The sequence below is a fragment of the Hyperoodon ampullatus genome (assembly GCF_949752795.1).
Source record: "Hyperoodon ampullatus genome assembly, chromosome: 11".
Lineage (NCBI taxonomy): Eukaryota > Metazoa > Chordata > Mammalia > Artiodactyla > Ziphiidae > Hyperoodon > Hyperoodon ampullatus.
In genome coordinates, this window is record NC_136924.1 from 98,880,973 (window position 1) to 98,906,506 (window position 25,534).

Genomic DNA, 25,534 nt, shown 5'->3' on the forward strand with positions numbered 1-25,534 from the left:
CCTGGTTGTCAGCATTGGGCTAGATCCTGGGGCCATGACAGTGAACAAAAATGAACGGGGTCCCTCTTCCCAGAGCTTCCAGGCCACTGAAGGAGCAGACATTCATCCACTAATCACATCCATCAGTATGTAAAGTACAAAGTGAGGTGAGACTTATGAACGAAAGAAATGTGTCTGGGGGGGGGTCTGGATCGCTGGTCTAAGCCGGGGGCTGCAGAGGCTTCCTGAGGAAGTGATGCAGGAATTCAGAGTTCAGAGGAAGCAGGAATTTAGAGTGAACTGGAAGGCGGTGGAGGGAGGCCACGGTTGGAGGGAGTGTGGAATCGTAAAGAGCCACTGGTTGGGCCGTGGGCAAAGTGAGGAGGGCAAGCCGGCCTTCTCCCCGACTCCCCCCAACCCCAACCTGCTCTTCCAGGTGGGAGTGGGAGACAGGATCCACCCGTGAAGTGGGATTCTGGAAGGCTGGCACGGCTGGTGCTGGCTGGGCAGACTTTTGGTGGCAGGGGTGGGATAGCAATGAGAGAAAGGAATTAAGGATGCATGGATGCACGGAGAACCCTTAGCTGACAGCGGAAGCCCTGAAGGGGAAATTGCTTCTTTATCCCAGCCTGACTTCCACTGTGACTTCAGGGAAATCTCAGAGCTTTGTGGGTTATCAGCACCGTGGAATGAATCATCGCGTCCCTCTCCACCTGGCTTGGCTCCTTTAGTTAAAAATGTAGACAGTGCTAGGTACCCAGGGGACAAGAGCAGAATAAGTTGGTTTTACATGGCTCTGCAGGGCCAGAGAAGAACGATAAATAAGAGGTAATTATGGTTATTAAAACTAAAGGATTTTTCAGGTAGGGCCAATAAAGGGAGGTTGAGGCATCAGGCGTGTGCAGTTTGCAGAGAAGGCTGCAGAAGCCCTCGGTACTACTTTGGCAGGACGTGAGGAGGGAGGATGACTTGGAGAATGTCACATTGCCCTCCCCAGCTTCAGTGACAGCAAGAGGAGGAAGCCGGTTTGAGACAGAGACAAGGAGTAGGATTAGAGCATGAGAAGGACTCGGGGTCAGAAGTGTCGTTGGATTCAGGGATGGCACCTGAGGCGGGTTGTGACCTAGCTTTTCCTGGGTGATGCTAACAAGAGTAAGGGTGCCCACGTGTGGGTATTTTGGGCAAGAGGCAAGTTGAGGGTCCCACTGACTCTGCAATTCCTTTCAGCCCCTTTCTGGGTCCAGCACAGTGTGAGAGACCACATTTTAGAGATCACATTCAGGCGGAGGGTAGGGAAGGGGGCAGGATTATCCCAAGGAAAGGACTGGAATCTTGGGTTTTCACCCTACCTCCAATGTGATGCCTTTAGCTTCAAATGGAGCTAATGAACTTCCTGCTTGCAAACTTGACTCCATCCTCGCCCTGCATTCTCTGCCTTTGGCTTTGAGACAGCTGGTTTATGGATTGTTGATAAGACAGAGATTCTGCTGTTTGCTCAGCAGATGCACTTCTGGAATCCTTGCACACACTCTCTCTTACCTTCCTTTTTAAAATCCTCATTCCTGTGTAATTCAGTGATTCTAAACGCCTCCCACATCATCCTGTCTCCCCACGTTGTAATGCATCATCGTCTCTCTCTTTTTTTTTTTTTTTTTTTTTTTTTGCGGTACGCGGGCCTCTCACTGTTGTGGCCTCTCCCGTTGCGGAGCACAGGCTCCGGATGCGCAGGCTCAGCGGCCATGGCTCACGGGCCCAGCCTCTCCGCAGCATGTGGGATCCTCCCGGACTGGGGCACGAACCCGCGTCCCCTGCATCGGCAGGCGGACTCTCAACCACTGCGCCACCAGGGAAGCCCCATCATCTCTCTTAATGCAAGTACCTGCCAAATTAATTGTTATGGCTTATCAGCTAGAAGGGTGCCTGAGGGTCAAACCGAGTGTCTTGCAAGTTACGTTATGGGCTTTCACACCTGCCAGCTCTTTTTTGACTGTTCAGATAGGCGTGTACCTTCCTTCCTGTGGCCCCGTGGTCCTTGTCTTCAGCCGTCAGTCACTTCCACAGCGGCAGTTTTGTGCAGTCATCCCTCGGGGAACTGTGAGGATGGGGGAGGGTCAGCTGGGCTGTAATGAACTCCCTTGGGGAGTCTTCATTGGGAGGTTTTGATTATTAGAGTAGAAGAGGGCACTTGCTTCAACGATGCAAGTTAACGTTGGCCTGGGGCCGCCGGTGCGTCAGGCAGAGGCCAGAGGGAAGCATCCGCAGCTCAGGCGCTTTGCTCCTCAGCCATCCGTGTCTGCCCTCCTCTCCCTGCGTGGTCTGGGGCCACCCAGGACTCAGGTCCAGTGACCTCACATCCCATCTTGGCCAGTTCCCTTTTACAACACAAATACTCTTTTTTTTTAAAGGGTATTTTTTTTATGTGGACCTTTTAAAAAGTCTTTATTGAATTTTTTACAATATTGCTTCTTTTTTATGTTTTGGTATTTTTGGCTGCGAGGCATGTGGGATCTTAGCTCCCCAACCAGGGATTGAACCTGCACCCCGTGTATTGGAAGGCAAAGTCTTAACCACTGAACCGCCAGGGAGGTCCAACACAAATACTCTTATCCATACCTTAAGCCAGTGGCAGTTCATGTCTTTTCAGGAAGTAGTTGAGAGCCAGCAGGGAGTAGGAGTGGGGGGCAGGCTGGTATGATGGGTGCGTGTCACCCAGTGGCCTTGTCCAGCTTCCCTTCAGAGCTAAAGGACCATAGTGTGTGTCCACAGAAACTGCAGCCCTGGGACATGAGTGGCCTCCATCAGGGAAGGCTTCTGAGAGTGTGACCCACACCTGCATGGCAACAGGGGGACAGGAGGAGGGGCTTGGGCAGAGTAGGTGAAACCAGAGGGAAACCTGGCTGTGCCGTTCACTCACTGAGTGACCTTGGGGGGTCGGTGGCCTTGGCGGGGACCTTCTGCTCCCCCCTTTCTTTCTCTACCTCCCTCATACTTTTTTTTTTTTTTTTTTTTTTGCGGTGCGCGGACCTCTCACTGTTGTGGCCTCTCCCGTTGCGGAGCACAGGCTCCGGACGCTCAGGCTCAGCGGCCATGGCTCATGGGCCCAGCCGCTCCGCGACATGTGGGATCTTCCCGGACCGGGGCAGGAGCCCGTGTCCCCTGCATCGGCAGGCGGACTCTCAACCACTGCGCCACCAGGGAAGCCCTGTGCAATATTCTTTACATTCATTATCCCATTGACCTTGACCGCATCGTGTCGTGCAGGTATTATCCTAAACGGGATTCAGTCCCATGCAGTTCTGGTCCTTTACAGCTGTGAAAGTGCCAGCTTTGAAGTCAGACCTGGATTTGATCCTGGCCATGTCACTTACTGGCATGGACAGGTCATTTAACATCATGCTTCATCTATAAAAGGGGGATAGTAATGCCCACTTCAAAGAACTGTCATGAGAATTAAATGCAAACATATATATAATAAATTATATATAAATATAGTAATAAATGTACACATATTTACTTATAAATCATCCTGCAAGCTGCCTACCACATGAGTAGGCAACTAAGAGATGGTGGATGTCCTAATATTCAGAGGAGGAGAAGGGTGGTGAAGCTTCAGAATCTGGCTTCTGGCTTTTGTCGGGGGGTGGGGCGGCGGAAGGCGCTGCCCCCCTCAGCAGCCGTCCGCGATGAGCAGTGTTAACCAGCGGGGTCTGGATTGTTTTCAGAGGCTGCATAAGGAGATGCCCCTCAGCCTGGAGGACCTGGAGGATGTGTTTGATGCCCTGGATGCTGACGGCAATGGCTTTCTGACCCCAGCGGAGTTCACCACTGGATTTAGTAAGTTCTGGTGGATGCTGGGGCCCCAGGGTATGGGTTGGCCTAAAGCCATGTAAGGGGCATCCCTGCCCCACCAGCTCTGAGGGTCCATGAAGCACAAGCTTTCTTGCCTCCTGAAGTTTCCAGGCTGTGGGTCATTTGGTCTCTTTTCACGTGTCCACCTCCGCTGCTCACACCACTGCCCCCTCAGTGCCCACCACGCTGTCACCGCCAGGTCCCCTCCTACTGGAAAATGGCAGGGAACGAGCAGAGAAGCTCTGGCAGAAAGCTCAGTTTAAGAGAGGGGGCTGAGATGGGATTTCCAGCCTGTCCGTTTCTGCCGAGATACCAGTGGACAACAGAGTGGGAGGCTTGTACGGCTCATTTCAACCTGAGTGTGGCTGAGTCCTCCAGGTTGAGAGGCAACAGCTTTCAGAGGAATTTGTAAAGGGTTTGAATAGACCAGTCGTTCTCAAGGTGACCAGGAGGAAAAACAACTGAGATGCATGAACAAGATTATAAAAAGAAAAACAGATACACCATCAGATCCAATACTGATCAGATATTGATTAGAACAAATATGGGTCAGATAAATCACCATACATCTGCCTCCTTCAAGGTGCCAGGTATTCATTTGGAAGTATCTGATGCCTTTCTTGACCTTCAGGAATCTATAATTGACTTGTAAATGTGAAGCGCAGTGATGCTGGTGGCCAGGATGACTAGGTGATAACACAGAGCATAGGTAGGCAGGCTGCTCGAGTGCGATGGGAGAAAGGTCTTATTTAGAGAAGAAATCAATGAAGAGATGATGCTAAGCCAGCCTTTAAAAGATTAAGAACCACAAAGGTGCCGTAGTACCTGCCATGCGCTCTGCCTTTCCCAGATTCTAGCATCTCTGGCAGAATCTCATCCAAGTAGGAAAGACATAAAATCCAGAGCATGGCATCCAAGGATCTTTGCTACAGGGAGTCTGGCCTCCCCTTTTCTCCTCTCAGCTGGACCTCAATCGATTCCTGGCAACTGAGGAAGCAAAGGTCTTCCTGGGCGAGTGTTGCCTAATCCAGATCCTTGTGCCCATGCATCCCCCAGGTCACTTCTTCTTCAGCCAGAATAAGCCAAGTGAGGAAGATACTGGTGAGCACCCGGCCCAGCTCCAGGAAGAGAAGGTGTATCAGACCAGAGGGGATGAGGATCTGGGTGACATGAACGAAGATGAGGAAGCCCAGTTCCAGATGCTGATGGACAGGCTTGGAGCCCAAAAGGTTTTGGAAGAGTAAGTGGCGACTCTGATCTGGGGGATGGAGCCCAGCCTGGGGGCAACCTCCCATCTGTTCTGTCCAAACTTAATGCCTATTAAGCCCTCAGCCAAGCCCTGGGTCCCTGCTTCCAGCTAGGCCACTGGCTCCATGCAGCCTGCCCTTGGCCATGACCTGTCTGCGTCAGGGTTTAGGGCTCTGCCTCTGCTTTTACATTATTTTCACGGGAAACACTCCTATCCCCTGATCTCCCACACTCCTTCCTCACACCCCTGCTGTCCACAATCAGTACAGTCCTTGGCTTGGCCTTGCTCCCTGAGGGCGGCCCGCCCATCAGAGGGCTGTGCAAGGATTGAAACCCTTGAGGGTTTCAGTGCGTCCCGCCTAAGGCTTCCTGTCACCATCAGCTCACCAGCATCTCCACCGCCGCTGGGTCTCTGGGGCTGCAGTGCGTCCCACGTGCTGTGCTCCTGCCAAAGCCACTTTACATGGAAGCGTTTGTGCGTCAGATCCCTGAGCGAACCAAACCTGTTCTGGAAGCCAAGGTGGGAGGTGAACCTGTTTTTACCAGCTCATCACTTGGGTGATCAGTAACTCAGCTGAAAATTTTAGGTGGCTGCAACTTCAAACCAAACGTAATACCCCCATTTTTTTTTCTTTTTTGCAAAAAGTATTTTGTAAGAAAGAGACGCACAGATGTAAACCCAGACCTTTGCCATGAAATGAAATGAAATCAAGTGATGTTGTAGCTAGTGGAAACCAGAGGGTCGCCCGAAAAACATGGAATAAGTTCTGCCCCTTTGCCATCACCTTTTGCCTTTTTGTGTTGGGGTCTCCAGGTTTTGGGTTGGATGTGTGTTTCATGAGTGAGGCGGGAATGGCCTGATGGTTGGAGCTGATGTGTCTGGAGCTTGGGAAGAAGAAGACTGAGGAGGAAAATGATAAAGGGGAAGCAAGAGAGAGGGGCCTTCACACAACATGCAGGCCAAGAAAGTATGTGTAGCTCCCAGCATCTTTTAGGTTGTGGCAGAGTTGAGACAGGCTGGCAGAAGCCTGGGCAAGCCAGAGGAGACACTAGCTCCACTTCTCCAAGGACAAGAGGCCAGAGCCCAGTGACCATGCCCACGACCCCGTGAAGCCTCGTCCTGAAGGAGGGGGCAGGAGAGGGCAGCGTGGGCGAGTCAAGGGACTGTCATGAAAGAGAGGCATCTCTCTGCCCACCCATCACTTCTAGGCTGCCACCTTCCTGCAGGGCTCTCAAATCAGAGCTCACCAGGGGTTTCCTGAGGACGTCAGACAAAGGCCTGCGCAGGGCCGAGCCAACACAAGAGCTCCTGGAGAAAAGAAGGCTCTGGGGAAGGTTCCAAGAGTGGTCGATAAAAACCGACACACAGAAGATGGTGCCCAGCCATTGTCATCTTCCTTGAAGTTAAACAAGAAGGAAGTGGGCTTTTGTTACAGCGTGAGGGAAAACGGTCCAGACTGTAGGACCCCAGATGAGGAGACAGAGGAGGCTGGAAAACTTCAGAGGTCTTTAAAGGTCTCACCGACCAAGATGGTTTGTGTACTGTTCTGGAAGCAGGGAGATGGATGGACTGACCACCCAGAACCCTTTCTAAACCTGCACCCCTGTATCCTTCCAAGAGAGCGGCCTTGGCTTTGTCCAGAAGTGGTAGACAGAACACCTGGGCTCCCGGCTTTTCTCGGTGCTTCGACTGGCTGAGTGATTTGGCAGCTAATCGGCCTTGGTTTATTTTTCATCCAGCGTTGAGAGACTTATCCCTTCTCCAGAAGTCTGGTGGGAGGTGATGTGGCCACGACTAGGATGTTCAGGTAGCTTTGGAAGAGCATCAGGTCGGTCTGCAAATCTCACTGGAGGCTCTCACCCTAATAGTTCTCTGTCAGGCTCCAGCAGGAACCCAGGGGATGGGAGCAGACAGACCTCGGCCAGCAAGATGCATCTCGATTTTATAATGCATTTACCTTATGAGGGGCAACCTGCCACAGTGATGGGAAGTCATCGTGGTATCTCCCAGAGACCCTTTATCTCTGAACCCTTTGTGCAATCCCCATTGTATCTACAGCCCAATAGAGCGACAGCCACAGCATGTTCTGTATGGGGGAAAATGGAAATTATTCTGGGAAACAGGAGGCTCCTTACCTCCCCTTCTCTCGTTTCCTAGATCTCTCATGTCATCCAGATCAGTGCTAGGTTTTCAACAAATAATAAATACTTGTTGGGTGGATGGATGGGAGGATGGATGGATGGATGGGAGGATGGATGGTGGATGGATGGATGGATGGATGGATGGATGGATGGTTGGTTGGATGGATGGGAGGGTGGATCGGTGGATGAATGGATGGATGGTTGGATGGATGGGAGGATGGATGGATGGTTGAGTGGGTGGATGGATGGATGGATGGATGGTGGATGGATGGATGGTTGAGTGGGTGGATGGATGGATGGGTGGATGGATTGACGGATGGATGGGTGGATGGATGGATGGATGGTTGGATGGATGAGAGGGTGGATGGGTGGGTGGGTGGGTGGATGAATGGATGGATGGTTGGATGGGTGGTGGATGGATGGATGGTTGGGTGGGTGGGTGGATGGATGGTTGGATGGATGGATGGATGGTTGGATGGATGGGAGGATGGATGGTGGATGGATGGATGGTCTAGATGAGTTGGTGGATGCTTGGATGGAATGGAGCAAGGGAAGGAAAGAGGGAAGGAGGGATGATTGGATAGATGATCAGATAACTGAACAGAAGCAGGTTCATTTCTCGGTGGGCCTCTTCTCTGCTGGGCGCAGAGAGTAACATTTACACCCCAGGCACATTACTAACATGGCACTATCAAGTATCACTTTTGAGTGAAATTTCTCAGATATAGTGCTTGTTACACAGCACAAGGGATTTTATTCTTTATCCTGAGGGTCCCTAGTTGTAGCTACCTTCAGATCAAAGTGGTTTTAGAATTTAATGAAATCAGATCACCCTCTGGCTGTCTGTTTGATCACTGGCTGTAGACTGTTGAGTTTCTCCAGAGGCAGAGCAGGTCCATGGGTGTGCCACCTCCCGCCGCCCCCACCCCGTCACCTTGACCGTGACCCGTGTGTCTCCTCTGCTGACCGCCAGCGTGCCTGTTGGGGAGGGAGCGGTTCTCGGCACGCCACTCTGTGTCTGTGCCTCTCTGCCGGCCTCCGGCCCCCCGCCTCTCCTCCCGTCTCTCCACGTGTGCACGCACATCTCTCAGGCTGGCTCCTTCCCTTACTCTCTCCTGTCATCACGCCCGCTGCCTCCAGGCCCCAGTGGGCTGCTGCATCTTCCCTTCCACTCCCCGCGGTGACAACTGCTTCCTGCCATCCATCAGATGCCACGTCCTTCGCTCTCAGCTGTGAGGCGCATCCTTCCTGGGGCGACAGGTTTGCTGCTTCAACTCCACGGTGCCTGTCCTCACACACGCTGGGCTCCTGTCCTCCCACTGCCTCCTGGCATTTGGAGGTGCTCCTGGCCCACGGGTCTGTGTGCTCAGCACCGCCAGCTCATCGCGGGAGACAGAAAGCAAAGCTGTTGAGTGTGGCCATTAGGAAGCCAGCATGACTCCTGGCTTCATCACTTCCCAGCTGAGTGATCTGAGACCGCTCACCTCACCCCTCTTCGTCCGTCCCCTCCCCCGTAAACGGGGGTGTTAGCAGCACCTGCCTCACTGGAAGGTCAAGTGAGCAAACGTGCATAAAGCAGCCAGCCTGCGGCAAGCACTCAATAAATGTCAGCCACTGCTGTTCCTGTACTGACGATGCTAATGATGTTCTAGCCATTGGTGTCACACCTGGGACCTCCGTGTGTCCCGTGAAGCCTCATATCCACGCTCCCACCCTAATGCTCCTTTTTCTCTCACAGTGAAAATGACGTCAAGCAACTCTGGCTGCAGCTGAAGAAGGATGAGCCTCACTTACTGTCCAACTTTGAGGATTTTCTGACCAGAATCTTCTCGCAGCTCCTAGAAGCCCACGAGGAGAAGAATGAGCTGGAGTGCGCCCTGAAAAAGTGGGTACCAGTCTCAGCCGCCCTCTGTACAGACGCGTGCAAACCAGACACACCTCTTCTGTCTTATATTCGGTGATGCCGCCTTATGGCCATCCGCCAGAGCGGGGGGCCGGGCCTGTGGCTGTCCCTGGATATCTATTTCTAAGCCCTTGCTCACATTTATTAGGCCCTCACCATGTCCTAGGCACTATCCTAAATTCCTACACAGCCCATATGGATATTTATCATTAGCCACAATTTACCGATGGGGAAATCGAGGCACTGAAAGGGTAAGTACCACGCCCCCAGAACACACAGTGTGTACGCGGCAGAGCCACGACTCAGAGCAAGATGGTCTGGTGCCCGAGACCCATTAGAAACCACTGTGTCCGCCTCGGGGCAGTAAGGGCCCGGCCTATGGGACCTACCCCCGTCTCTGGACCAGCCCCCGGCCCTCCTGCCCTCTCACTCCCGTCATGGTCTTAAGTTTCTCCTGCTGCCCTCTTGGCCCCGGGGTCTCTCCAGATACTTAGTGCTTTCTAGAACTCCTCCTGTACTGGAGGACGCCGCCCCAGGCAACGTGCTTGGGACCTGAAGAAGCTGCTTGGGGAACCAAGCCCGAGCTGGCCAGGCCCCGGGCGCCGCAGGTGCGGGCCCGCCAGGTGGGGGTCCCTTGGCCTGTGGGGACGAGTGTGCCAGCGGGGCGCTGTGTTTGTCCACACTCATCAACGAACATTACAGCGAGGAGTTCGATTGTGTGACCCACAGGGTAACTCAGGACAGCTTACCGTCCTGAAGCCTCGGCCAGAACGCAGGCTGGGTGGGGGGCGAGCTCGGGAGCACCCTGGGGAGGTCCTCCCCTGGCCCCTTGTCCCACCCGGAGATTTGCTCGTGTTCCACAGGAATCCTCAGCAATTCCAACAGAGACCACAAGAAAGCACACAAGCCCCTAATTTAGAGAGAGAGCACCACGTGTGCGGACAGCTGTCCACGCACCACCCTGAGCTCCCTTTCATCTCATGCCTTCTCCCCAGCAACTCTAAAATAACTTGCTGAGGCCCACTGGGTATACACAGGTCTGGAAGAGGACCTTTAGGACCCTGAATTCTGAGAAATCGTGGCCATGTGGCTTAGAAATAGATATCCAGGGACAGCCACAGGCCCGGCCCCCCGCTCTGGTGGATGGCTGGAGGGAACGCGGTCGGGCTAGAGGAGTGTTCAGAGCATCCTGGGCTGAGGCTCCCAGTTGAGGGTATATGCTATAGAGCCTTTAGCTGAATAAGCTGTGAGTCAGAGCTGAGTCCGAATCTTGGTTCTGCTGCTTACTAGCTGTGTGAGTTAGGCCAAGTTACTTAACCTCTCTGAGTTGCAGCTTCCTTATGTGTAAGATAGGGATGGTAATACTCGTCTCACAGACCTGTGAGGATTACATGTCAGCATTTAGAACAGTGTGGGCACTTAGTAAGTGTTTGATGAACGTTAAAATAATAACATTTATTACTATTTTAAATAAGTATGTCTGTGAGTCTTGGAGGATTTGCCTGGCTGAAGTGGAGAGTTGGAGGTGACGTATAAAGATCCCTTTATCCGGGCTTCCCTGGCGGTGCAGTGGTTGAGAGTCCGCCTGACGATGCAGGGGACGCGGGTTCGTGCCCCAGTCCGGGAAGATCCCACATGCCACGGAGCGGCTGGGCCCCGTGAGCCATGGCCGCTGAGCCTGCGCGTCCGGAGCCTGTGCTCCGCAACGGGGGAGGCCCCAACAGTGAGAGGCCCGCGTACCACAAAATAAAAAAGATCCCTTTATCCTTCTAGACAACACAGTGTAGAGCTTTGCTGTCGAAGTCTAGTCTATGGACCAGCAGCTTCGGAATCACCTGGAAGCTTCTCGGGAATGCAGAGCCTCAGGCCTCGCCCCAGGCCTACCGACTCTGCGTTTTCACAAGATGTCCAGGTGCCTCTTGCGTGGACGTGAGAAGCAGGCCCAGGGAATCAGGGGCTCCGGGTCAGAGTGGTGTGTGGCTCTCCAACCAGCTGGCTCTGTGGCCTTGCTCTGGTCTCCTGGCCTCTCTGAGCCTCGATTTTCCCACGTGTAAAGTGAGGCTTATTGTCTGCCCCTCACCACCCCCCTCTCTGAGTCCAGCACTGGTCACCCCAAGGAGCCACAGGGAAAGTCAGGGGCACCCCCAGAGGGGACGGCTCCCTTGTTTCATAAGGAGACGAGGGCCGCAATGGCTGCAGTGACCCAGCTCGGGGCCCAGAATCTTACCTTCAGGGGGCCCTTCTGCTGGCCTGCACCTCTGCAGGGAGAGACTTACTGCAGAGCCTCTTGGGCCATACATCCATCTCTAAGTGGCCTCCATTCGTGTTTTTGTTCCAATTTAATGATGGTTAAAAAGTTCTTGAGCTGAAAGTCAAGGTCTCTCTCAGCTGCATGGTCGAAACTAGCTCAACCAGGAGTTCCAGCCTTCTGTGCCCATCCTCCGTTCATATGCCTGCCAGCTACCCCTGCCCCAGGTCAGCTGATGGAGTCCACTCCAGCCGGGGGGCTCGGTGGGCGGAATCGGGGGTCACTGAGCTCTCTGGCAGTCCTTTTCCTAGAGACCTGTAGCGAGCAGAGCATGGCAACAGGAGACAGGAGCAGCCTGAGGTCCTGCCCAGGCACTGCCACGGACCAGCTGTGTGACCTCAGGCAATGTGCTTTACCTCTCTGTGCATCTGTTTCCTTACCGGCAACATTCGAGAACGGGATTGGTGTTGTTCAAACTTTCTGATTGTGACTGGCCAGAAGACACGCGCTTGACTTTGCAGCTCCCACACACTTGTGTGTGTGAATAACTGAGACAAAAGTTTCATGAAATGTGTTCATCCTCGTGATATGTGACGGGCTCTGAGGTTTTCTCTTAGAGTCTCTTGTGTTCTCTTCTCTTCTGTTAAAGAAAGAAAAAGGGCGTTCACATCTTGTTTCCGGGTTCTTCCTGGACCAGGGCATCCCTGAAGGTCCTTGCAGCTTAGAAGTCAAAGAAAAAACTGAAACCCCAATGGGATACAGAATAGTTAGATAGGAGGTTTTACAAATGGCTCGGCATGAGACTAAGTGATTCTGGGACATCTAGGAGGCGAGTTTGGGGGTTTGGGCTTGTTTGCAGGAGGGGCACACTCTGGCTGGTGAAGGGAGAGAGAGGAAGGTCTGGGGAATCGTTGGACTCGGGCTGCGGTCTGGGGAACCCTGACTGTCAAAGCATCCCCCAGGCTCCGCCACGAGCAGGCTGTTCAGTCCAGGGGCTGACACGTCACTCCATCTGGGAAATGAGCGCTTGTCCCAGAGAGGGTGACGAAACTTGACTGCTGTGCGCAGCCGAGGGCTGGGCACCAGGGTACAGTCGCGTGTGACTAGTAGCTGGCATGTAACGGGCACTTATTCTGTGCCAGGCTGAGCTGAGCCAACGGAACACAGCGTCCCCGTCTTTGAGGAGTTTACGATCACACCAGTGAGGCATAGCTGTAAAAATTCTGCCGCACAGCCGACCAGGAAACCCCCGTGCAGTTGAAACACCTGACAGCGTGGCCATTGGCAGCAGTGGCCTCAGCTGCCTCCCCCTTTTCCGAACCACACACCTCGTTTCTGTGTCCCACGGGGCCCAGAGACTTGCGACCGACCTGGGGGGAGTCCTGGTCCCAGGTCCCCAGCCTAGCCGTGTCCCTCAGGGTTACAGTTTCACTGCAGTGAGTGAGAAAGGCCCCCCTACAGCATCCTCCAGGGTCACCTCCAGCCTCTGGGAGGGAGGAGGATGCAGCGGGGGCAGTGCTTGGGCTTGACATCTTGAAGCTGATGTCCAGAGGCCCAGGCTCTAGGGCAGTGTCAGAAGCAACTCCAGGCCTTTCCTCCCGGCCCTGGATTTTATTTTGTGACCCTGCATGTCGGGAGCAGGGGAAAGAAGCAAGCCTGGGGGCCTTCAACCTCCCACCCTCTTGCCTTTGGGGCAGAAGTTGAGAAAACCTCAGATCTGAGTTAGACTCTGGGTTCAGTGTTTGACGCTGGTGCGTGTCCACCGAGAAGCAGCCACGGCCCGGCGGGGTGAGGTGGGGGCCAGGTGGAATGCAGGACCTTGGGCTGGTGCCCAGCTTGTCTGCGGCACCTCCAGAGTGGATTGCATTCCCTCCACTTCCCTCGGAGGATGAGGGAGTCAGATTGCAACCGAGCCACTTTTCTCTGTGTGCACCATGCAGAGGCTTGGCGAACCTTACATTTTACCATAGGAGACGTGGTTTGACATGAGGAGGAACTTCTGGCCATCAGAGCTACGAATTCCTTTGCCACTGAAAGCACACTGCCCAATTATGTTGATCTGGAAAAAAAAATCTTGAGCTCTCCAGATGTAGAACTGATGCTGCCTGGAGGCAGCAGGAACTTCAGACCCTTCACCAGTAGGGGATGCTGGGGCCCTACTCCAGGAGGGCCCCGTTGCCTTGGTCTGGGGTGAGGACCCCACGTCTGCACGTATGAAATATCCCGAGGGATTCTGACCTTGGACCCGAGTTGGAATCTGCCAGAGGAGTTGCCCTGGTTGAGTTCCTTACCAAGATCTAACCCGGAGGATGGGGGTAAGAATGGATTCGGCTGTGTCTGGGGAGTGCTTTGAGCTCTTTGAAGAAAGTGCTTTCGAGATCCAAGGCAGCCCTCTCTCAGTCTTCGGCGGCTCAGTAGCCTGTTCTGCATCCACGGTGGACCACCCTTGGCCTTGACACGTTTTGCGACGCTCCCCACACCCTCACTGGCATCAGTCACTCCTCTGCACTGTCTTTCCTCGTCCAAATGATTCAGGCCTCGGGCAGTGTCTCGGGAGCGTGGGTGGGGTGGGGCTCTGGGAGGGCTTCCCTTGCAGCTCCCACCCGGCCACTCTCCCGCTGCTTTCTGTCTAGACCCATTTTCCTCGGCTCGGCAAGGACGTCCAGACCAGGAGGGAATGTGTCTCACAACCTGACAGGCAGCCCAACCGTGATCCCGGCACCTGACACAAGCCTGAGAACTGGTGTTCTGTGATGTGTGTGTGGGGGGGCGGGGAGGTCATCATTTCCTTGGCCTTGCTTCCAGGTAGGGCAGCAATTAAAGCATCGTACGTATGGCAGGTGGCCCTTACGTACCGCTAGTGACGAGCCTTAGCTGTGTGGTTCTTGAATGTTAGCTTGTTTCAGAATGACCAGGGACTCTCGATTAAAGAGTACATTTCCAGGTCCCTCCTCCAGGGGGTCTAAATCAGTGTGTTTTGGGGGCAGGGGACCCAGCAATGTGCATCTTGGCACACGTTCCCCAGGGGTTCTGATGTTGGCAGACCCCAGACCCCACTGAGAAATGCTGCTCTAGCCTGTTTTTCCAGAAGGTACCAGCCTGCAAAAGGCACGCCCAGGAGCCCTTCCAGTCTATAATTCCACTCCTGTTCTCAGAGCGGAGGGAAGTTCTTGGGGAGGGCTCTAGGCCATGAGGCCACAGCTTAGTCATGCACGTGTCTTTTTATTGGTATATTATTATCGGAGGCAGAAGCACATTGTTAACTTGGCCCTGAGAGCCGATGGAAAGGTGAGGTCGATTTGTGCTCTGTGTGCACCGCGGGCATGATCTGTAAACCTGACTGATGAGAAATGGTTTGCTTTATCGGATGGGATAAAGCTTCAGAGTTGGTTTATACAAGGCAGCAGAATCTAATTAGGGAGAAACCATCCATCTTGAAAATCCAGTTGGCAGTTTTACAGCCTTTGCAGAATTTTCTACAAACTCTTATGTTTGCCATTCATTCACCTCTACCCTAATCGTGTGGGGCTGTGTGCATGTGAGAGAGGGACAGACAGAGACAGAGAGGCATTAGAGAGACTGAGAGAGACTGATTTCACTGAGAGAGAATGATTTCAGGGGAACAAGGGAACCCTAAGTGGGTTTTTCTAGTAAGAGCCTCCCTTTGCAGCCGGAGACCGCAGTTGCGTGGGGAAGGCGGCAGGGGGCAGTGGTGAGTCTGAGTCCCTCACGACTGTTCTCATCCCTACGGCAAAGCTGGCGGAGGCTGAACTTGCTTCCATTTTCTTCTCCGGCAAACAGCAGACTCATTGAGATGTTTCTGGCCCAGGGTCTTCACTCCGCGATCAGAGCCTGAGGGGCCGGGGGTGTGTGGGAGACCCGGGAAAGGGGGCAACCTCCAGACATTCGGCCCCATTCCTCACCCCAGGGCGTGCTCACTCCACAATTGACAGACCCCAGATGGAATTTGGATGCTGACAATCCTAAATGCAGAGGTTTGGAGTTGTCAGGTTTTGTTTTTTTTTTTTCTTTCCTTCTTTTTCTTTTTTAAAAATTTTTATCGGAGTATAGCTGATTTACAATGTTGTGTTAGTTTCAGGTGTACAGCAGAGCGAATCAGTTATACATATACATAGATCCCCTCTTTTTTAGATTCTTTTCCCATAGAGGTCATTACACAGTATTGAGCGGAGTTCCCTGTGCTATCCAGTAGGTCCTTATTAGTTATCCATTTTATATATCGTAGTGTGTATACGTCAATCCCAGTCTCCCAATTTATCCCCCTGCCTTTCTCCCCCTGGAAACCATAAGTTTGTTTTCTACATCTGTGACTCTGTTTCTGTTTTGTAAATAAGTTCTTTTGTATCTTTGTTTTTTTTTTTAGATTCCACCTATAAGCAATATCGTATGATATTTGTCTTAAAACTGAGGGTGGTGAGAGGGCAGTGTGGTACTGTAGATGCACATGGGGTGCGAGTCGAGGCCTGGATTCTTCCCCCACTCTGGCCCAGGGAAACAGATGACCACACACTGGCCACTTGCACTGCCCCGACCCTCACTTCCTTCACATGGGATACAGGACACTTGTCTGTGATGGGAGGGGAACTCTTCCTCTCTCTGCATCTGCCTTTCCCCAGGCTTTGCAAACCAGAGTCCTATGGATCAGACCACTGTCGGTCCACACGGAAACACATGAGATCAGAGCGACTGCTCTCCGAGGCCAGTGGCCATTTCTGAAGCTCCGCTTTGAGTTCAAGCTTCTGAAATTTATCCCAACGGTAGAAGAATGCCATTTGCTCTGTTCAGGGTCAAGACTATCCTTTCATTTAGGGAAGGAAGATGCTACTTTTCTTCCTGGAATGATTTCAGCCCACCCTGCCTGGAACCTAGAGGCGGGACCAGATGACTTTCTGAGACCCTTTGTTCCTCAGTGAAGGCAAAGGAGAGAGGGAACAGGAAAAAAATGTGTTGACCAAGTAATATTCTATAGCAGAAAGGCTTGGCCTGTGTGCCATTAGCTGGAACCCCGGTGGAACTGAGTATTAATGCTCTGTTCTAGCCTGGTACCTTGACTCTCGGTGTGCAATGCACTTTGTGAAGCTTAATTAATTTCCACAGTACCTGTGGGAGGCTGGCAGGGAAAGTCCTTGCCCGCTGCAAATCCTCTCTGAAGGCCCCTTTGAACCTAAGCCTTGTATTGACATGAGCATCACTATTCCCAGCCCATTTTGTTTCCCACGTGTCCCATCCTTAGATCTCCAGTACCCCTGATACCATGCACGTGCACCCTACACACCCACACACACATACACACACACACAGAGAGTCATCCTTCTGAGAGGGGGCATCCACCACAGTCAGACGTCCTGGGTGGCATTGCATCCACGAGGTCAGGCCTGGGCCTTTCACCCTGCCTTTCAGTAGGTTCCATCGTTTTCAGATCCATCACCACCCTTGCAGCATCCTCAGTATATAATAGTTCTCCATCCCCCCACTGTTGAAAATCTTCCTTTTCTGGACTCAGCCTTTCTTAACTTTTCCCCTGATAACTCTATACCTGTGCCACTGCCGGAGCAGGTAGTTTCCTCCACTTAACTCAGCCAAGGCTGTGTGGTCGCAGAATTATGTCAGGTGGAGCTCAGGAAGGCACCATGGGGTGGGGTTGGCACCGTGGGGTGGTGTGTGGCCTCTTCTTCCTGCTCCTTTCCTCCACGCCACTTACGCGTGGACTTGGAGTTCATAAATGCTGAATTCCTGGTGGGCAGAGACCATTTGGTAAGTCTAAATTATGTTACCCAGAATGTTGTTTTATGAAGTAGTCAATCAATACTTGTTAGTGCTGGTGGTGACGTAATGGGTCTGCTAGACATTTCCACATGCATGATCTTACTAAGTCCACATGATTTCTTTCTTTTTAAAAAATTTTTATTGGAGTCTAGTTGATTTACAATGTTGTGTTAGTTTCAGGTGTACAGCAAAGTGAATCAGTTATACATATACATAGATCAACTCTTTTTTTAGATTCTTTCCCCATATAGGCCATTACAGAGTATTGAGTAGAGCTCCCTGTGCTATGCAGTAGGTCCTTATTAGTTACCTATTTTATATATGTGGCGTGTATATGTCAATCCCAATCTCCCAATGTATCCCTTCCTGCCTTAGCCCCTGGTAACCATAAGTTTGTTTTCTCCACCTGTAACTCTATTTCTGTTTTGTAGATAAGTTCATGTGTACCCTTTTTTTTTTTTTTTCGCGGCACGCGGGCCTCTCACTGTTGTGGCCTCTCCCGTTGAGGAGCACAGGCTCCGGACGCGCGGGCTCAGCGGCCATGGCTCACAGGCCCAGCCGCTCCGCGGCATGTGGGATCTTCCTGGACCGGGGTACGAACCCGTGTCCTCTGCATCGGCAGGCGGACTCTCAACCACTGCGCCACCAGGGAAACCCCCATGTGTACCCATTTTTTACACATGACTTCTTTCTAATACAGGTATTACCATCTGGTTTTCCAGATACAGAAAACCTCGAGCTCATTGAGGTAATGTGGCTCGTCCAAGGCCAGAAAGCTTATACATGTCAAAAGCAGGATTTGAACCGAGGCCTTCTCACTCTGGGTCTAATGAACTCTGGGCCAACTGTAGGTGTCAGCAGGGGGTTACACAAGAGAGGCTCCCCAGCTACCACAGTGAGACAGAAAGGAGAGGATAAATACTTAGGGCTCATGACTCTTACTCACTCTCCCTGGCTCCTTCACACATGTCCCCCGCCCCCGAGAACTCGCGCATCTCTCTCCCTCCCTTCTCTTATCTCTCTCTTCTCTGTCTCCTCCTCCCTCTGTTGTTCAAAATAACTAGGCATTGATATCATAGAATGAAATCATTAGACACTGCCCTGGGGGAAGGGAGTGTTTTCAGAGTGGTTAATAGAAGACAGGTTGCATATTTATGCTCACATGTAATTAATTGAGAGCTCAGAGAGCTCTATTACAGGCTGTTCTTCTTGTCGTGTTCAACATGTTTACCAATGGCATGAATTAAGGGAGATATGGAGGAATATTTTGTAGTAATAAAAAAAAAAGGTCCATCCATAGAGAAGATACAACAAATATAAACCTGTATGTGCCAAACAACATAGCAAAACACAAAAAGCAGAAACTTAGAAAAACAAAGAAAATTTGATAAAAACAAGACTTTAAAAGAGTTCTAGAAGACTTCAACAAACTTATCTCAAATTTGACATATCAGTCAAGCAAAAAGCACATCAAATATACAAAGTATTTGAAACCATCAACCAGCAAGCTTGATTTAAGAAATGAATGTGGAGTTGTGTGCCTTGCAGTAGAATACACATTCTTGTTATAGAACTTACGTAAAAATTGACAATATGGGGATACAAAGGAAAGGCTAATAGATTCCAAAAAGTAATCCCTTACCAATAAATTTTCTTACTATAATACAATAAAACTAGAAACCAACAGTTTATATATTTTTTAAAATGCTCTTCCTTTTTTTCTTTTTAAAAATATATTTATTTATTTTATTTATTTGGCTTCACAGGATCTTCGTCATGGCACACGGGAACTTTAGTTGTGGCATGTGGACTCCTTAGTTGCAGCATGGGGGCTTTTTAGTTGCAGCATGCGGGATCTAGTTCCCTGACAAGGGATCAAACCCAGGCCCCCTGCACTGGGAGCTCAGAGTCTTAACCACTGGACCACCAGAGAAGTCCCTAAAATGCTCTTCTAAGTAAATCTCAGATAAATTAAATAATCAAAACCAACATTATAGGTTAGTTAGATTACACGATGATTGAAAACTTAAAATATCAACAAAATTTGGGAGGTCATTGAATACACTGAGCCACCAGTTGGGATCCATTAAGATAGTGACAGTTGAGAAAGATGGACTGGATCTAACAAGCATAAAATCTAACAGAATTACATTTGAGATCTTGCCAAAATCCAAAACGCCAATGGCAAAAGCACAAGGTGGGAGAGATATAATTCAGTCACACCACCTTTTTCTTTGTTTTTTAAATTAATTAATTTATTTATTTTTGGCTGCTTTGGGTCTTCGTTGCTACACATGGGCTTTCTTTAGTTGCAACAAGTGGGCTTCTCATTGTGGTGGCTTGTCTTTGCTGTGGAGCACAAGCTCTAGGTGCACGGGCTTCAGTAGTTGTGGCACATGGGCTCAGTAGTTGTGGCTCATGGGCTAAGTTGCTCCATGGCATATGGGATCTTCCAGGACCAGGGATCGAGCCCATGTCCCCTGCATTAGCAGGCGGATTCTTAACCACTGTGCCACCAGGGAAGTCCTTCAGTCACACCATCTTTAAAACAAAAACCATCACTCTGCCATCAAGTGTAGGGGCTTTAGTCGACACATGGGTTCAGCATTCATCAGCTATGTGATGTGACTGCCCAGAAAAGTGAATGTGCTCTTAGGCTGCATGAATAGGTAGGCAGCAACTAGAGCAAGAGAGATCTAATCTGCACCGATCAGACCTCATACACTGGGCATTCAGTTTGCGACTCTATGGCCTGAGAAAGCTCAATTACAGCCCATTCAGAAAAGAGTAAAGGGGATGGTGAAGGGACTTCCACAAGAAAAAAATCCATGTGAGACATGGCTGGAGGAAATGAAGAGGCATGACCGCAACCCAAGGCTACTCCTTGAAGTCTTAATGTTGTTCAAAAATATATGAAGTGTTATTACACAAAGGCAGGTTAAGGTCACAGAAAGACACATGTCTATGAGCCAGAATAGTCCATAGATGAAAGAGCTGCTTAGAGATCCAGCATTCCCTCTCACTGGAGGTGTTCTAACCCAGTCTGGGTAAATACTTGGTAGAGATATTGTGGCGAGGATTTTAACACTGGAAAAATAGGTGGTTGGATCAGACAAGCCTTCCAACCCCGAAATTCTTCAGTTCCCCTGGAATCTGGTATTTCCCGCCATGTGGTCCACCCATGGACTTCTGAGTCTGGTATCCAAACTCTTAAATTTATTTCTTACAGATTTTCAGCATTAACATTTTGAGCACAGGTCCTGTGGGTGACATCAATGTCTGAGTGTCCATAACCTAGTGAAGACAGCATAAACCCAAAGGAAAGAGGAGTTCAGGGCTTTGAAATGTTCAGATAAAGACATATGGTGCCCTCCGAGGTCAGTCAGTGCGTTGGAACAGACAGGGAAATACTCATGGAGAAGACTTCAAAGTCTGTGTTTGTGTGCGTCAGGCAATCTGAGTGGTTTTAGAAAGAGTGGCAGCAACAAAGGGGTGTATAATAAGCAAACATAATCAGTTGCCTTTTTCCTCTGATGGCAGAACGTGGTAAGCCCGGCTGGAGCACCATACGCCATATGCCCAGATCTTTTGAGAGTGTCTCTAGCCATTGTTCCTCCCAGAAAAATAATTTGTCTGCAGCCCCTGCTCACACACAGCCTGCATCTCTAATGGATCGCTCCGACAGGAGGTTTTATTGACTAAGCTTTCTGTTCTTCATCTTCCTGATTGCTTCTGACCCTTTCTGAACCTAGCAACCCTTTTATTCTTGAAACAAAGACCCTCCTCCCCTTGGGGAGCATTAGCCCTTGCCCCCCGCAGCCCATGATAATAATTACGATAATAAATAATCCCTTACATCCATTTAGGACTTTGCAGTTCCAAATACCTTGCACACCTGCTCTCTCTCTTTTTTTTACACTTTTATTGGAGTATAATTGCTTTACAGTGGTGTGTTAGTTTCTGCTTTATAACAAAGTGAATCAGCTATACGTATACATTTATCCCCATATCCCCTCCCTCTTGCGTCTCCCTCCCTCCCTCCCTATCCCACCCCTCTAGGTGGTCACTAAGCACCGAGCTGATCTCCCTGTGCTTTGTGGCTGCTTCCCACTAGCTATCTATTTTACGTTTGTTAGTGTATATATGTCCATGCCTCTCTCTCACTTTGTCACAGCTTACCCTTCCCCCTCCCCATATCCTCAAGTCCATTCTTTAGTAGCTCTGTGTCTTTATTCCTTACCCCTAGGTTCTTCATGACATTTTTTTTTCTTAGATTCCATATATATGTGTTAGCATATGGTATTTGTCTTTCTCTTTGTGACTTACTTCACTCTGTATGACAGACTCTAGGTCCATCCACCTCACTACAAATAACTAAATTTCGTTTCTTTTTTATGGCTGAGTAAATATTCCATTGTAACACCTGCTCTCTTGTTTGGTCATCGAGATGATGCTGGGAGGAGCCGGGGGTACAGGTGCTACTTTGGGGTCGGAGGAGGTCTTCTGCCCTCTGAGCTGGTTTGGTGATGGGAGTGGTGTGCACAGCACCTTAATCATCTCATTCCCGGGGCTCGGGTGTCCGGCCCTGGGTCAGGGCTCATCCTCTGAAGTCATTCAGGCCTTGGCAGCCTCCCAGGATGCTGGCCGGTTTTGTTCAAGAGCGTTTGCAAAGAATGAGCTCCATGTCTGATCCAGTGTGGGCCCAGGGTCGCTGATGCCCGCCTGCATCCCAGGACTTCTTTCTGGTGGGCGCATCCTTTGTGTTGAGGGCTGGGCGTAGGTGCCATTCAGAGGCTACATCTCTCTTCCCCCCATTTGTTTGTTTGTTTGCTTGTAGCAATTTGCAAAATTACTTACTTACAACTAACAGACTGACATGTGAGCACGAGAAGCATAGAGTTTATTAATTTAATCCAATAAACCTTCAAGTTAATATAACACATTTAATGATAGTGTAGAATTAATGCTCTGCATGGTTATTAGGCCTAAATGGTACACAGCTTATATGCCTGACTGTAATTAGTATTGCTTTAGCAGTGTCAAATCCATTTTTAAGTTTTTCTCATATCACTTTATTAGTTCCCTGGTACTTATATAGTTGGAATCACCGTCTCTAAAGTTTTCCGGATACCGTTTACCATGTAGCATTGGAATTTCTTCCAGCACAGGAAGGTAATTCCAGGCTCCAGGGAAAGACGATCTTTGTTTCTGAAATTTCCTTTCCACTGTATCATTTCTGTCCCCGAGGTGTCCCTATGCAACAGCAGGTGCCTCGGCTCCTTATTTCTTGCCAAGATTTTCTTGTAATTGTTATGGGGTAGCTAAGAACCGAAGTAACAATCCAAACATTTGTCATTTACCAAGAAGAGAGTTCTCACTCTTCACCAGAAAGACATTTGTTACTCCTGGGATGGGAAGCCCAGTGATGAACACAGAGCCTTGGCTTGGAGGAGTCTTGGAGAGCTGTGCCCTCCTGCTGAGCACACCCTGGGCCAGTGCCATACTCACTCAGAGTCGGGTTTGTGGTCTTGGGGATACAACCAAGAAAGGGAACTCAGACAGGTGAGTGACCTTGACCATGCAGATCCACACCGGTTTCCTCGTCTGGGTCAGTTGTGTGGTTTCTGTAGAACTGGAAGGATGCCAGTCAAAATGGCAGCCTGTGCATGTGGTGCCAGGTTCCCCCTCAGGTAGCGCGTGAGGAAGGGGCCGCCTATGGGCTGTGGTGCAGCCTCGGGCGGTGGGGGAGGCCTGGTGCTGGACTGGAGTCCCAGGGGGACTTAGGGATACAGGGAGGTGGGAGTTTGAATGACGGAAGGCTCAGGGGAATGAATGCTTTCCTATCCTTGATGTTTTCTTCCGAAATCTCTCTGGTACCTCTTAGAACCGAGAACCAGGGCTGTTTGTTCAATTATAAAAGCCTCCTTTGTTGAATAGAGAACAAGGGAGTGCCAGCATTTGAGTTTAGAACGGCAGGTGCCAAAATTGGCAGTAGGTGTGTCTATTACAGGTTGAAAACAGACCTGGAGAGCTATGACATAAGCCTGCTTGCTGGAGCCTAGAGTTTCCTTAACAGGAAAGAGGGCAGGGAGCAAGGGGCAGAGAGGGCCTTCCGTGCCCGGCCAGAGAAGAGGTATAGAGGTGCAGTCCCCTGGGAATGTCACATGTGATCATCTCCAGTCTTGGTTCAAATGCTAATACCTGGTCCTTCCCGTTTGAACTTGGGGGAGTACTTGAAGGAGGATCTATTACTGGGAGAGAAGGAGGAGACATCCCGGGGTGACCCACAAACCTTGTCCCCAGAGCCGCATCTGTCTTCATCTCCACGTAGGAGCAGAGAGGCCAGCTACGTACTTCCTGTCCTGCGGGGCTCTTCGGGGTAGGAGGGGGCGCTGAGAACCCAGCGTGTCACTATTGCCATCAGCATTTACCCAGCCTCACCCTTCCCGTGGCCCTGTGCCGATGGGTGAGCCCTTGGACAGGTGTGGCCCGCTTCCCTTCTAGGGGTGTCGTGAGGGTGGTGGCGGTCATCACCATGGAACCTTTTGAGATCCTATGAGAAAAGAGGGTCACGCAAAGTTCAGCACATAGTTTCCAGGAGAGAACAGTTCAGATGGTGCTGATGGAACCAGGCAGAGAGGAAGCGCCCAAAGTGGGAAACAGATACACCAAGAAACCAAGCAGAACAGAAGCCCACACCACATACCTTTATGCTGTCAACAAGCATATAGGGATCCGTGGGCAATAGGATGGTGAGTGTCACAGAGGCTGGGTGGATTGGTGCTGAGATAAGGCAGAGGACAGGAAGGTGGAGCCGGGGATGCTCCCCAGGGGAGCGTGTGGATCGCCTGGGAGGGACAGCTGGGAGACAGGAGCATGAGAGGGCCCTGCTGGGCCTCAGTGGTCAGCTGACCCTGCAGCCTTGGCTGACCCGACCGCCATGGCCGCCCACCCCACCCAGAGCTCCACTGGGGGATAAAGGCATCTCATCACGCTCTCTTTTTGTCACCTGTGCAGGAAAATTGCTGCCTATGATGAAGAAATCCAGCACCTCTACGAGGAGATGGAACAGCAAATCAAAAGTGAGAAAGAGCAGTTTCTCCTGAAGGCAAGAGTCCATTCCCGGGGCTTGGCTCTGCGGGCCAGGCTGAAATACCACCTGCTCTGACCATGCCCTCTCCCCAGCCCCGGATCTAAGATTGCAGTGCCCCATGGCACTATTGATTTCCTGTTTCCCTGCTTTGTTTATTTTTTTCAAGGCCGTTGTCACCTTCAAATATGGCATATGATTTACAGGTTTATTTTTATTGATTGTGGTCTGTCTCGTCCTACTAAGACGTAAGCCCCAAAGAGCAGGGATCTTTACCTTTTACGTGCTAATGTACCCTCAGCACTTCCACCGTGCTTGGAGCACAGCAGGCAGGCGTTCAACAAATAGTTGTTGAATCAGTGAATGAGTGAACAAGGAATAAATGCAGAGAAGGATGGAGGGGCTTTACCAGTTAAAGCAGCCTGAAGACTGGCTTGATGTTGGCTGCTCCCGAGACCTCCACGGCAAACCTGCACGAACGCGACAGCCCGTGCCACTCCACGCCCAGCAGCTCCCCTAAGGGGACCCTCGTTAGAGCCGATGCTTCCCATCCTTTCCCCTTGGAAACCTAGCAATTTTAATTCCCAAGACAACTCAAGTTCCACGCTTCTCGAATTCCACGGGGGAAAATGTAAAACTCACATTCCTGCTCCTAGTCTGGCACTTAGCCTTCCACCAAGCCCTGCTGTTTGTCCTGGGAGCTCAGAACTGGTGAAATCCCTTCCTGTTCCAGGCTAAGCAGGATCCTTTAGGGGAACATATTCATCAGACAGAGCTACAGGAAACTCCCTCTTATCCATTTTCGGATTATCCATTTGTTGGGTTCTCGGCAGAAAAGTCTTGGATCTTGAAAGGTGGCCTCCTGTCTTAGTTCGGGCCATTACAAAAATATAATAACCTGGGTGGCTTATAAACAACAAACATTCATTTCTCATGGCTTTGGAGGCTGGAAGTCCAAGATCAGGGTGCCAGTGTGGTCAGGTTCAAGTAACAGCCCTGTTCCGGGTTGCAGGCTGCCAACTTCTCTGTGTCCTCACGTGGTCAAGCAGGCTCTCTGGGGTATCAGACAAGGGCACTAATCCCACTCTGGTGGGCTCTGCCCTCGTGACCTAATCACCTCCCAAAGGAGCCCACCTCCTTGGGGCCATCTCCTTGGGGGTTAAGTTTCAACGTATGAATTTTTTTTTAAGGTTTTTTTTCTTTTTTTTATTAATTTATTTTATTTATTTTTACGGTGTTGGGTCTTCGTTTCTGTGCGAGGGCTTTCTCTAGTTGTGGCAAGCGGGGG

The 25,534-nt window shown here is 50.8% G+C and overlaps 1 protein-coding gene across 1 annotated transcript in view; it reads left to right on the forward strand.

The window, feature by feature from the left end:
• CRACR2A (calcium release activated channel regulator 2A) overlaps nucleotides 1–25,534 on the forward strand; it is a gene marked incomplete at both ends in the record, with an annotated part of 70,306 nt that overhangs the window by 5,901 nt on the left and 38,871 nt on the right. The window contains 4 exons of the mRNA XM_079714645.1: nucleotides 3,702–3,813; nucleotides 4,885–5,068; nucleotides 8,957–9,103; nucleotides 24,174–24,264. Of these exons, the coding sequence (XP_079570771.1) occupies nucleotides 3,702–3,813; nucleotides 4,885–5,068; nucleotides 8,957–9,103; nucleotides 24,174–24,264 (534 nt within the window). The remainder of the gene's footprint in view (nucleotides 1–3,701; nucleotides 3,814–4,884; nucleotides 5,069–8,956; nucleotides 9,104–24,173; nucleotides 24,265–25,534) is intronic.